Raw genomic sequence first — 13,919 nt, forward strand, 5'->3', positions numbered from 1 at the left:
TTGCCATGACTTCACAGTAGTCCTTTTTTTTAATGCCGTTTGGCTGGTAGACTTATTTGCTGTAAATGTCACTTGGGACAAGGCGTGACAAAATAATGACAGGCTTTTTTCAAAGAGACCAATTTCTCAGAATTGAATGAGCAGGATGTGTGGAGCGTACAATATCTGCACTTGCCACTAGATTGGGCTGTCTGTCGATATCCATCTGACATGTCTCTAGAAATGTGGTCAGATAAATGGACAGGGTCCAAGAAAAGAAAAAAAAAAAGATGAAAGCTGCAAAAAGAAATGTGCGAGCCAAACTATAAAGAACAGGAGCGATGTACAGAAGGTCGCCTTCCTTTCAGTCCAGCTCTGATCTGGTATATTGCATATAGCGTTTTTCTTTTGCTGCTCATAGAATGTAGAATTTGTACATGCTGGTTAATTAACCCCTTGAATTAGGAGATCATTTGCCTGCCATATTCAAACTATTTCTGAGATCTCTTGACACTCCTACAGTTTGCAATTTAGCTTGGGAAGTATTCTTTGTGGTTTTATGACATCTCTGTTTTCATTTCTGAAGTGTTGATGTGACAGGCTTTGAGTGAATATGACAGAATCAGAGAGATTTTAATTAGCGGTTACCTTGACAAGCATGCACACTGTCACAGTTCCAAAATCTGTCTTATTTGAGATAAAGGAATAGTTCGTCCAAAAATGACTGTTCTATCATCATTTACTCACACTCATGCCTTTCATGACTTACTTTCTTCTGTGTAATACACACACACACACAATAACGTCTGAGAAATATCATGATCACTGTTGTCAATATAAGAAAAGTTAAAAGTGCCACTTGTGAGCAATATTTCAAGTCAATGTCATGCGAGGAACAGACTGAAATCTGATAAAAACACATTATTTACTGAGAATATACATAAAACTGTGAGAGAAGCAAAACTCTGACAGAAGAAATGATGCCTGATACTCGAATGAATCTCTCTTTTGAGTTGGATCTGGTTTGAATGGTTTATTCATGAATCTGACTCTTCTGGTTTTTGTGTCAGCCGAAAAAAAAAAAAAAAAAAAATATGAGTGATTAACAGCTTTAAATTGGCTCTGTTCCTCTCACAAACCTATCGTATGACTTTAGAAGACTTGTGATATAGTGTATGAGTAGTATGGGCCACTTTTATGCTGCCTTCTGAGTCCTCTTTTGAAGCTTGAAAGCAGCAGTTCCCATTCATAGTAATTGCACGAGGAAAAATAGGCAGTATGTTCCTCAAAACTCTCCTTTTGTGTTCCACTGCAGAAAGAAATCATATGGAAAGGATAACATAATGTTTCAGTCTTGAGTGAACTGTGCCTTTAAGATCACAGTTCAAGCAAGTGAACTAGTACCCGAGAAGGCATTAAAAAGGGATGAAGCATCATTCTTTTCTTCAACTTTTTGAGTCATCAAAAGAGTCATCCCTAGAAGCCCGACAGCCTCTATGGAATCAATCTGACAGCAACAATACTGTGAATTTGCTTATTTAGGACAACAGGCCTGTATATATATATATATTTTTTTTTTTTTTCTCCCTCCCAGCAGTGCCTGGCTTGTAAACCAGAATGGAGAACCAAACAAGTTACTATTTTATAAAGCTGATAGAAAACTCTAGAAACTGTTTTTCCTCAAGCACACATAGCCGTGACACCAAATCCAAGGATGAAGTAAACAAACTCACCAGTGTGCCAATGATTTTACATAAGCTAAAAGCATTCACAAATGACTTTATTCAAAGAAACGAGGACATTGTGCTAAAATAAATGCGTTAACTGTTCATTACAAGTTTCTTTTGTTTTATTCTCTGTCTTTCAACACACTTTATCAAGCTGGTTCCTAAAGCCCTTCCTTTCCCAGTCAGTGGATGTGAATGCTGCAAACTCATAAAACATTCAACATCACTCAAGGTCTATGCCCGCACTTACACAATAGGATTGTTTAGAAAACAAAGGAACACTGTCTCGGGAAGTATAGCACGGGAAATACGTATTTTTTTCAACCGGAGAGAGTGTATAGAATACAGAAAAAGAGAGAAACAAACAAGCAGCTCGCATGCTTTTTTTTCCACAGGAAGATTTCAGGAAAGCAAGCAAACCGAAGCAACCGTCTTCAGTAGGGTTTTGCTTATTAAAGCATATTCAGTTGTTCGAGGAACCTATAAAAATAAAATATGCCTCTATTTTTTTTCCCCAAGGTCTATGCTTGCTCAAGAATTTGACTATTTCTGCTGGAAAATACTTCTAGTATAAAACCAGTACCTCGATTTATCCAGAAACACACGGTGAATACTAAAATGCCATGTGAATGTTGCAGTCTCAAGTTTGATAGACGGGATGGTCTTGTTCAGAGAGGTTGACACAAATACCATAAACTCAGTATCAGCTCATGAAGACGCTTACGTCTTTTGTGCCAAAACACACTGTCTGTCATTACTGTAATCATATTGCAAAAGCACGAGGATGCACAGCGACTAGAGACTTGGATTCACATGCAGTAACAATCGACTGTCAGTACTTCCATTCTCTTACTTCCCTCTCACACACACATACACACGTATGTGTCTTTATCCACTGATTTGGGCAAGGAACTGTCACCAAATGCTGTTCCTGCTTAAGCGTTGACATGTTGTGTTACATTTTCTATGCGTTTTGATGTCACCGCTTGGAGTGTGAAAGATCTCAATGAAGTTCTTGCAGGCGACGTGTCTTGAGCACTTGACATTTTTATTCTGTCTCTCTCAGAAGTTACTGTCACAAATGAGCACAGGTGTTTCAGAGAAAGGCACCTTTTTTGTCTGATCATATCTTACCCACCGTTCACAGGCGGTAGGGTGATGCTGCCATCTTCAACTGCTGGAAAAATCAGCCAAATATAGAGGAAAAGTTAGGAAGAAATAGAGGCGTATTTTTCCGGATTCTGCCCTATAATTGAAAATCTGATTAATCCGGTGATTCTCAACAAGCCACGTGCACCCCAGGGGGTACTTACATAGGATCCAGAGGGTACTTGAACAGATTTTGGTTCTTGGCTTTGTTAAACCTATAAAACAGAAATTATAACCTGCAGTAAAGAGAAAGAGAGAGAGATAGAGAGAGAGAGAGAGAGAGAGACTGTCAAATAATTAATGTAGTGTTTTTATTTTATTATATTTGTTATGTGATTTATATATATATATATATATATATATATATATATATATATATATATATATATATATATACAAATATATATATATATATATATATATATATATATATATATATATATATATATATATATATATATATATATATTAATGTTGTAATGTATACAGCTTGTACTATATTTTGTAAATGTCCTATCGTAAATATATCAAAAGTTATTTTTTGATTAGTAATATGCATTGCTTAGAATTAATTTAGACAACTTCAAAGGCAATTTTCTCAGTATTTAGATTTTTTTGAAACCTCAGATTCCAGATTTTCAAATAGTTATAGTTTTATATCTCATCCAAATATTTCCCATCCTAACAAACCATACATCCATGGAAAGCTTATTTATTCTGCTTTCAGAAGATGTATAAATGTCAATTATGAAAAATTTACACTTAAGACTGGTTTGGTTGTCCAGGGTCACACACACACACACACACACACACACACATATATATATATATATATATATATATATATATATATATATATATATATATATATATGCAACAATTTTACTGATATAAAGCTTTAAAATATTTACAATTTTAACATTTAACTGCTAAATTAATTTTATTCTTATATTTTCTGTTTTTACTATCATTTTTGTTGTGTTTTATAATTTTAGTATTCTTTTAAATGTTTATACTTTTAGTTTATTGGTTTTAGTTTTTGTTATTTTAGTTTAAATAAAAATTAGAAATGTTGGAAACTAGCTGAAATAAAATACATTATTATTTTTTTTTTTAAACATGTTTCAATTATATGTGTGTATGTATGTATGTATGCATGTGTAGATTAATTGTGATTAATCGCATCCAAAATAATATATGTTTGCATAATGTGTATATTTATTGTGTATATATAAATACACACACAATCAGTATATATTTTGAAAAATATTTACGTGCGCACGAATTAGCAAATCGTGGGAACACAATAGTAAATCGAGGGAACATAATAGTAATGTGCACGTTTTAGTACATTGAGGAAACAAATTAGTAAATCATGCGCACAATTTATTTATTTTTTCTTGCATGTCATGTGTGGGGCTATATAAATAATTAGTGTACACTTTTAGTTTTGTACAGATGGACTTGTAACACACACACACACAAAGAAGAAGAAAAAAAAAAGCTTGTGAAACACTGGATTAAACTGTTTGTTCTGTCTGTTGTACAGCAGCACTCGTTTCTAATCGTATTACTTGATTAGAGGATATTTTAGAGCTGAGCACTAGGACTAGGAACATCATGAGCCCCCTGATGTGGTAACCTCTTGCTGAACTATATCACCAACAGTAAAGAGTAAACGAATTCAGAGGTTTTGGTACTTCATTCTTCTCGGATGCAAAGTTATTTACAATACTGAAGACAGAAAGAAAATTAAATCAGCATATCTTCTTAAACAACCCTCTGGTGTGCAATAGTAAAGAAATCTATTTTGTGATAGATGAGCATTCACTGAATGGATTGTTTGTCCCGATGTTCAAATAATGTAAATGGAGTCTATTAAAAAGAAAGAGAGAGAGAGTCAGAAACTAAGATAGCTCATAATCAAAAGTCTGTGTTTGACTCCCTGAACCAATTTCAGTCAACCCAAAAACAGGAACTGATGTCATTGTGCCCTCAAAACTACAGGCAGGCTAAACACTCAATGAAGGTCAATGGCCTGAAGATTAGATAAAGGAGAACACATTTAATAAGGTCTGTAAATTGAGTTTCATAGTTCACTGGTTCAGAAGCCCATTACATAAAAACAACAATCCAACCCGTTTTATTTATCAAACGTATTTATGAAATATGTTCCTTTCTTGCTAACTCTGCTTTTAAAAATAGTGAGAAAACATACTTAACACAATGTATTTAAGGAAGAATTTGCACTGTGTGTTAAGTTCAAAGCATGAAAGAAAACTTTAAATAGCTAATTTTGGTGTTTATTTTTTTAGGCCCTGCAGCTATAGAATCTAATTAAACCTTATATATGGAATTTAAACCTTAGGGGGAGGTGGTGCTAAATTGGTTCTGAAAATATTATAAGATCACTCCAAAGGATAACAAGCTTTTAGGATGTAACCTGATGTATTATGACTCAGCAGGACTGATGTGTGAAAAGGGTGCAAAATTAACACCCGATAAGTGCCAAATATGAGTAAAAGTTTGCTTTAATGACATGGCAAGTAACTTTATTAGGTGCTGCAAAAGAATACAAGGTTGTAGAATGGTAGGCTGACTCTCACTGGTGTGAGGACAAATAAAGCACAAGCAAATTGTCTGTTAAAGAAACACCTTTAACAATTGTGAAAAGCTTATACTGCAAGTTTCCCCCCCTTCAGAGCACCAAGTGACATATGTCTCAAAAAAAGATAAGTTAATAAATAAATACATAATAAATAATGTTATTAAAAACTTGTATTATATATATTTTTACTGTTATATATATATATATATATATATATATATATATATATATATATATATATATACAATTATTATTATTCGTTCATTTATTCATTCATTGAGTGTTTTTATAATTATTACTACACAGTTAACTAATGGATAGAGACTTGAAGGCTGTAAATATTCTTAATTTACTCACAAACTATGACCTGTTCTTGAGCATTTCAATAATGTAAAATGCTAAATAATGGTATTAATTTCTTCTGCATAATTACCAGATAGGGAACCACGTAAAGAAAACACATGAGACAACGACCCGCAGACAACTACTGAAGATAAAGATTATCTTCCATTGACTGTTGCTCCCAGTGTCTTCCCCCTTTTTTTTCATTCCATGTCCATATCTGTGAAAGTGAGAAATTGCTGTAGTAGAGAATGATGGGATGTTGGAATATGGTCTCATCAGCAATCTCCAGACTTCAAAAGTGCTCTAGAGCAGCCATGATCAAGGCAGAGCATGCTGAAGTGCCACGGATCCCTTAGAGGTCTTTTGTTATTGGATACTGGTAAATTGCATGCCTTCTGAGATGTAATGGTGTTGAAACGTCTTCATAATGACAGCAATAAGAGGACATAAGTATCAATTTGTAGTCTTTTATAGTCCTTCTGAGGGTATAACAAATTGAAGTCAAATATTTATAAAACTAGAACATTTATAAATTATATATGTATTAGCACTTTGTTTTTATTTTATGCTGATAATGCTAATGTCCATGCAGCAGTAATCTGTGGCAGGCTGCATAAATATCTACTTTCTGTTGGTTTATTTATTGCTTTCACCCTTCTCGTATTCGCATCTCTTTTTTATTTTTTTGGGGAATTTAATCTAACACTAATATGCCATTACACATGCTATGCTAATGTGCAGTTACACATTACCCATGCTAATTTGAGGATGGCACACAACGAGAGTAAAAGGGAAGTATGCAAATTCAAACCCATCATTTTCCTGCAGTCTGGTTAAGTGACTTTCACTACGATGTGCAATCCACTGACTAGCTATTATGATCGCACAGTCTCTCAGCCGCTGCGTTGTGGCCATGAAATCTAATTTGATAAAACAAGTACAAACTGAGAGGCTGCGAGCGCAGTAGAAGATGATATGATGCAGCTAATTTGCTTAAAGGTGATCAGTGTGTAGTGTGTGTGTAGGTGTTTCTGTGGGTGTTATTTTCTTTTTATACCTGTTCTAGCAAGGAAATGTTACCCAGGCCCAAAGCTGTGTCGTGCTTTCCTGTGGTTTCCATTCTTCTTCTTCTTCTTTCTCTTCTTCTTCTTTTTTTTAATCAAAAAGTTTTTTAAACACAATTTGTAACATAATATTTCAAATGTAGAGTAAGATGACTCCCCGACCTTATTTTTTTTTTTTTTTGTCTTGACCATAGACGGCACTAAATCTCATCTCAGTGCTTTTGATGAATGGCTGTGCAGTTTTTAAGTTAAGAAATTTTTTAATTTGTCAAATATGATCTAATTCTTTCTGGAAAAGTGATCTCTGACATGTGTTGTCTATTGTGTCTGTTTGTTAATGGGGATTTGTGGACTCACGTTTTTAGATTTTTGGAGAAAAAAATATTGTTTGCACAGAAGGCCAATTATTATTATTTTCAAATGTAATACATATTGTTGTTAATGGGGTTATTATTCAGTATTCAGGTTAACTGAGTGAAATCACTGATTTGCATTTGTATCGTTGCTGTGACGTATCTTCAATTACAATATGAGCAATTAAACATGTAAATATTCATAAGCCTGTATATAAGTCACAGAATAAATTTACCTGGCAGATGAATCTCTTTTACTGTGTTTTTGCTTTGTTTGTCATAATTTATTAAATGATAGTATAATTATACATATACAGTACAGTATAGTATAACTCTTAATTCACTTATATATTATATATATATATATATAGGTAGTCTGGGTCAATTTTCTATTATGCTGTACCATATTGTTTTATTAGATGCATGCCCTTTGATGGCAATATCTAAAGATATTGGAAGCATTTTCTTCTTTCTTTGAAAAGTTGAAAAGCCATTCTAACTATTCTGCTATTCTAACTATGCATGATTACAAAATGCCATTTTATTATTTGCATTTAGCATTCTTTTCCCCTGCTCTCTGCGACCCTCTGAGAAGAATAATTTGAACGTTTTATATGTTGGCACAAAATAAAATATATAAGAAGCAAACAAAGACAGAACTAAACACATTTTTTTTTAATGTTCTTCAGTTTAATTGGATGAGCATGTCTATTAAATAGAGCACTACATTTAAGCAATTATATAATTTTGTTTATTGAATGTCCTAGTTACTGCCATGAAACATCTTAAGCAGAGGTTCAGGGAAAATTGGAAATGCAGCCATTGAATACAAAAAGACATGCTGACCGCTTCGTACCTCACAGCTAATTGCTTTGGGGAGCAGATAAATATTGCCAGTTCAGAGAAGCCTATCTTGAAAAGTATTGAAAAGTACATCAAGGCTGAAGTAACTTCTACCTTGATACAAACATCGACTGAACAGATGCAAAACACCTTAAGGAACAGGCTGCTGGCAAAGCATCTAGGAATGCTGTTATTGATCAATGGTTACAGCTTCAGTGGCCTGTACAATTCATTATAAAGGTGGTGTCTCTAAATCTTTAATCATACTCAACTCAAAAGGCCCAGAAGTATAGAAGCATGGTATTTTCTGCATGTTTGCCAACTTAACACCCAAGTACCGTTTTAATTTCAGTCAATGGACATGAGATCAATAAACAAAGAATTAATAAGCTGTTCTTGCTAATTAGCTATTTTGCCTTCAAGAATCTCATTTTACACAAATTGAACTTGATACTCATGCACTGAGCAGATAGGCAGAATATCTGGCTCATAAAACAATGCTAGTATCGGCTCATTTTTATGGAATCCATTTTCAGCCCAGGCGGTGGTTTAGTGCAGTGTTCATGTTTGCTACATAAACTAACCTGAGGGAGCTGTCAACATTGCTACTAAACCATTCAAATCAAGCAAATCTAAGTGTGATGTGCAATATAGTGAAATGATTTAGTGCTATATTGCTTGCACTTTGGACTCTTTAATCAGGTGAAGTATCTAAAATTCATGATCCAAATATGTGGAATAAGATAATGTTTGGGTGGAAAGCGCTAAGCTCTTTTTGATTTAAATGTCATGTGTAATCATACAAAACACATAGAATTGGGGAGAGGCAACCTGTAACCTTCTTAATCTGACAGTGCCCTTAATATCTCTAACTACCATCCATTGGAAATAATAGACAGACAGCACATTTGTAAATTGAAATGTAAATTATATTTTCACCTTCAATGTGTTTGAGCAGGCAAAATATTTAATGAAGAAAGAGATTATATCTCTTGCTAGATAGTGATTGTGCATTTGATGGGATATATCCTTAATATATACTATGATATATACTTTACGGGGGACCAGGGCTAATTGTCACAGGGAGACTTAAGTATTTCTTAAAAGGTGTACATTTGAAATATTTGTATAATAATAATAATAATAATAATAATAATAATAATAATAATAATTATTATTATTATTATTATTATTATTATTATCATTATTATTATTATTATTTATTATTATTATTATCATTATTATTATTATTATTATTATTTATAATTATAATAATTATAACCTTAAAATAACATTTTTTTATTTTTTCCTCTGAGTTTTGTTTCAGAATGAGCTGAAAAGTCTAGAATAGTCTCTTTAATGGAAGGTTATTTTGGCAACCTAAACCACATGCAATACTGTTGAAACAAAATGTCAACGTATTTAATTAACTTTATCTTTTTCCCAGGAAGTAACGCAGAAAAATGTTAAGTAGCTAGTCTAGCCCTTTTTTTTATTTTAGTAGCCACAACTAAACGCTATAAACAAACCTACTCTTCAACGTATCCACTTTGGTGAAAGTGTGACAACTAGCCCCAGTCTCGTCTATTTCTAAAACACTTAAAAGCGCTTTTATTCACTTGTTCGCTTACATGACGCGTCGTTTCCAAGGGTCTCCGCACTCCAATCCGGTGAAGAGGCTGGACTCCGCTCCGGGTTTTGCTCCCTCACTGCTCTATACATCGCGTCTCCTCACTCCTGCATTGCTGTAGCAGCAGATGTTCGCGCGCTGAAGCCAATATATCCACCGTTCTCTTTACCGGAGCAAGTGTTCTGCAGCGGACAGCGAGAAGACGAAGAAGAGTGAGGACGTTTGCTCTCTCTCTCTTCACACGTCTGGAGTGTGTGTGTATGTGGGTGAGTGAGCTGAAGAAATTAGAGTCGCGTCTTTATTTACCACACCTGTGATGCGCTGCTGTCTCTGAGCAACGAAGACGCACTGATGGCCAAGGTACAGGAAGAGGATATGTGTTGAAAGAGGACTTATAAATGCGCTGATCCGTGTAATATCACGAAAACTAAACCTAGACAGACAGCAGATACTCCTTGCAGCTCATTCAGCAGATATTACTGACTTAAACGTGAACGAGAAGGTGATAAAGATGCCGTTACACCTGGGTCCCTTTGTCCGCTGGAGATCCGGGCTTGTACTCACATGGATCTGCTTGTTTTCGTCCGGATTTACCTTCACTGGTGAGTTTCATTCATTTTGAAACGCATCTTTCAGTTTCGACTTGTAAAGCCATGTGTAAGTCATGCGTAATTGCTTTTACACACAGCAGCTGTCTCCCTTTGTGATGTGAATTCCCGAATATTAACTCAATATACTATCTCACGGGGCTCATTTGTACGGGAAATAAGCAGTTTACTCCAGACTGTCATATTATTTTTTACTTTGAATAACCAGAACGCGCAGAAACAGAGGTGAAGGACCTGATCAGGAACTTGAACGTGCAGTAGGCTAAGTTTGATTGACATGTTTCCGTGAGTGAGAGACTCTCGCGGCGCGCCTGAGACACTACGGCGAAATGTTTAAACGAATAAAAATATACGAAACCAAGGGTTTGTTTCATTGAAAAATGACTAGAAATATATACCGGGGGGTAAACAAATAAATATTGTTGAATATTGCGTCCTGTATTCCGCCTTGCATTTCTGTATGCGTCAGCTTGAATGAAGTACTCGCGACACGCGCACATTTCCACGCGCCGACATTCATCCGTTCTTGCTGCATTGGCAGTGTTTGTGACAGCTTTAAGAAGTACAGTGAGCTCCGACGTTCACTGAACGGTGCAGGGTACATTTGTTGTGTGCAGATATATAAAATGAGGCAAACATGCTTTCGCGATCAGCTCAGTGGAAGAGAACGTGCACAAATAACCGTGCTCTCCTCCCATCACACATCCTGCACTTGTCTTGGTTAGCTACCCATTATAGCCTTACAAGGAAAGAAGAGAAGATTTACTGTATGTGTAAAGCTGCAATGATTAATACACATTTTAAATCGATGTTTTCATTATGAATAGGTTTTCTTTTTAATTGTATTTATTTGCAATGCCTGAAATATGATACATTGCTCAAATAATGACTCCTTGTTTTTACTCCCACAACCAGAATTAAGACCATTATTTTTTAAAAAGCCAAGCTCATGTGTTTTTACATAGAATCAGTGTGGATATGCATATTAAGATTAATTCATGGCATGTTTTTTAATTGGATAATTTTCATATCGTTTTGCAAACCTTTGTTTACTGTGCTGTTTTTTTTTTAATTTTTTTATTTTATTCAAGCTTCATACTGTAAAATGAATGAAATATTATAACATCATAATAACATAAAAGAACACATAATTGGAGATAATTACAGTTACAGAATCACAGTCAACTAGTCCAGTGTTTCCCAACCAGGGGTGTGTGTGTGTAGCCCAGAGATATTTAGCTTTTTTTTTTTCTTTGCTAAACCTGTAAACCCAACATTCAAAAGGCTGTAGATTAAATACATGCATTTGATTGGCTCTTACGCACTGTAATTTAAATAACAATACTTTTTAATAATATTAGTAATAATCATAAATGATATCCAGTGTAATATCAGCTAAAAATAGCTTATTCTATGTTGCATTTGGTATGGATATCAGGGTGTTTAAACGTTATTTGGGCTGTGGAGGTCCATAAAACATAAAAGGGTTGGGAAACACTGATCTAGTCTGCCCACAGTGTGTTTGTGTGGACCAGTTTGGGCTTGCCGAGATCTGTATTACATTGTGTCAAGAGAGTAAGAGGAGTAAGGAAGGTCTTGGCTGTGGGAAACTTGACTGTGGGAAAGTTTCTGGAGGTTTTATAATAATCATCACCATAGAGCAGCTGGGGACCGCTGATGAGTATCCTCAGAGCACCGTCAAAATTTCACACTTGGCTTACATTTTTCTGCTCCCTCTCTGCTGCATGTGGACAGAGGGCTAACTTGTTAAAAGTTGTGCAATTATCAGTCTTGCTTTAGGAAAAAATTTAGCTTTCTGCATGAAAGCTAAATTAAGAAGGTATTTTCTTGTGTATTAATTAGTGAATGGCTTCGCATAAATTAAGACTAGGTATACAGTCATACCCAAGGGAATCATATAAGAAATAGAGTGGCATTTCTGAGGTTTTTCAAACATCTGTTCAAATGGAGCATTTTTTTTTTAAGTAAATTGTAGAGCATCATGAAAAATGCCCTAAATTCCCTCCATCTTCGCACGCTCTGTCTAATTTGTCAAGGACACTTATCTTGCTTCGCTTCCAAATGAAAAAAGATCAGACAGGAATTTTCTTTTTCTCCAGACTTGTAAGAGGAGGAAATGTAAATTGGATGGAGGGGAAATAATTTAAGCACGTTTGCTCGGAGACATTGTTAGTCCAAAAGATCATAAAAGATCACACAAGGTGCTCTCGCCAGGGAGAAATGGGCTGACGGTGCATTTTCCTATATAAAAAAAAAAAAAGCCAACTTGTCTTTCCCGTGAAACATAATCCGGTCAAAAATAAAGGTCGCCCTGTCAGTCTTCATCAGAGAGAACACAAGAGGCAAAACAGAGCTCTTCCTCCAACAATGTGGTGCCTTCAGGGAGATCAGCTACTGTTGAGCCGACAGGAGGGTTTTTATCAGTCTGTAGACAAAAGGAATCAGCACATTGGGTTTGTGGTGTGTGTGTGTGTGTGTGTGTTTCATACTATAGCCTGTGTTAGTGACTCTGTTTTGCTTCAGGATTTTAAACTGACCCAAGTACAGTACTAAAATAATTAATTGTAGGAAAGTAAATCCTTAAATTTAAATTACAATAAACTGTGTACTGTCCTAGTAATATTCAAAAGTATTATGAATAAACCTGTATAAAAAAATCTAACAAAAAAACAAACAAACGATAAAAAGGATACGGGAATGCTATTTCCCATTTTTAATGTTAATAAGCCTAAATATGTTGCTATCCTAACCACACAAGATTATGGTTGCATTTTCTAAATGCCATTGAGCATTTTTTCCCATCTTTTGTCTGTGGTCTTGTCAGAACAGATCTGCAATCCTCCAACCTTAGTATTTCAGTTTTTGTATTTAGTATGTCACAACCAGTGCACACTCGTAAAGTACAGAAATCAACACAACCCTGCAGTAAAGTATTTTCTCTTGTTTGTTCCCATCTCTTTTGGAGAGGAGTGATATAATGGGTTTGCTGTTTTTGCTGTGTGTGTGTGAGAGAAAGAGGCAGGGGATTTTTTTGTGGTTGGAGTTTGTGGTGGGCTTGTTTCAGAGATTTTTGGCACTGCTGTGAGCGTGCTTAGTTGTTCACTGAAAGGGATGGGTTTTGGGGTGCAGTGAAACTCAAAAGCTTTCTTATGTGGTTCTCAAAGGCCCCTCAGACCCCAGAGACGTGATTTTACTGTCGTCATTTGGATTTTTGCAATTAGGACGAAGCTATCTTTTCGGTGTTCTCGACTTTTATTGTTGAGGGGAACTGAATTTAATTGCATTTTTTAAGTTTAAGTTTTTTAAGTCACTGTATACAGTAAAAAAAAAAAAGAGAAATTAGTTGATTTTTGCCCTTCTACTTGGAAGCTATAAACTCAAATGATGCATGTAAAAGAAAGGACTCTGTTGTCATATTGGACTTTTGATGCTAACCAATGACTTTTCAGGATGTACAGTACAAGAACCAAACGAATCAAGCAATGAAGAATTTCAGAGAAAAATGGAAGATTTGAACAGATTAAGGTCTGAGAGCTGAGTTGTTTGGAGTCGCGGCAAGCACTCGGCAGCGGAACGTGATTAAATCCATTTT

At 35.1% G+C, this 13,919-nt stretch overlaps 1 protein-coding gene across 4 annotated transcripts in view; it reads left to right on the plus strand.

Annotated features, from left to right (window-relative positions):
* The first annotated feature begins 9,400 nt into the window (after positions 1–9,400).
* The window catches only part of LOC113113834 (netrin receptor UNC5A-like), a 170,912-nt gene continuing 166,393 nt past the window's right edge, over positions 9,401–13,919 (plus strand). For 2 of the 4 annotated variants that reach the window (XM_026280330.1, XM_026280331.1), the window contains exon 1: positions 9,402–10,300. In XM_026280330.1, coding sequence (XP_026136115.1) covers positions 10,210–10,300 — 91 coding nt within the window. In that variant the 5' untranslated portion in view covers positions 9,402–10,209. Of the gene's footprint in view, positions 10,301–13,919 lie in introns of all 4 variants that reach the window. The other 2 variants (XM_026280329.1, XM_026280332.1) reach the window with 2 other exon arrangements.

Source organism: Carassius auratus, chromosome 14 (genome assembly GCF_003368295.1).
Source record: "Carassius auratus strain Wakin chromosome 14, ASM336829v1, whole genome shotgun sequence".
NCBI classification, from domain to species: domain Eukaryota; kingdom Metazoa; phylum Chordata; class Actinopteri; order Cypriniformes; family Cyprinidae; genus Carassius; species Carassius auratus.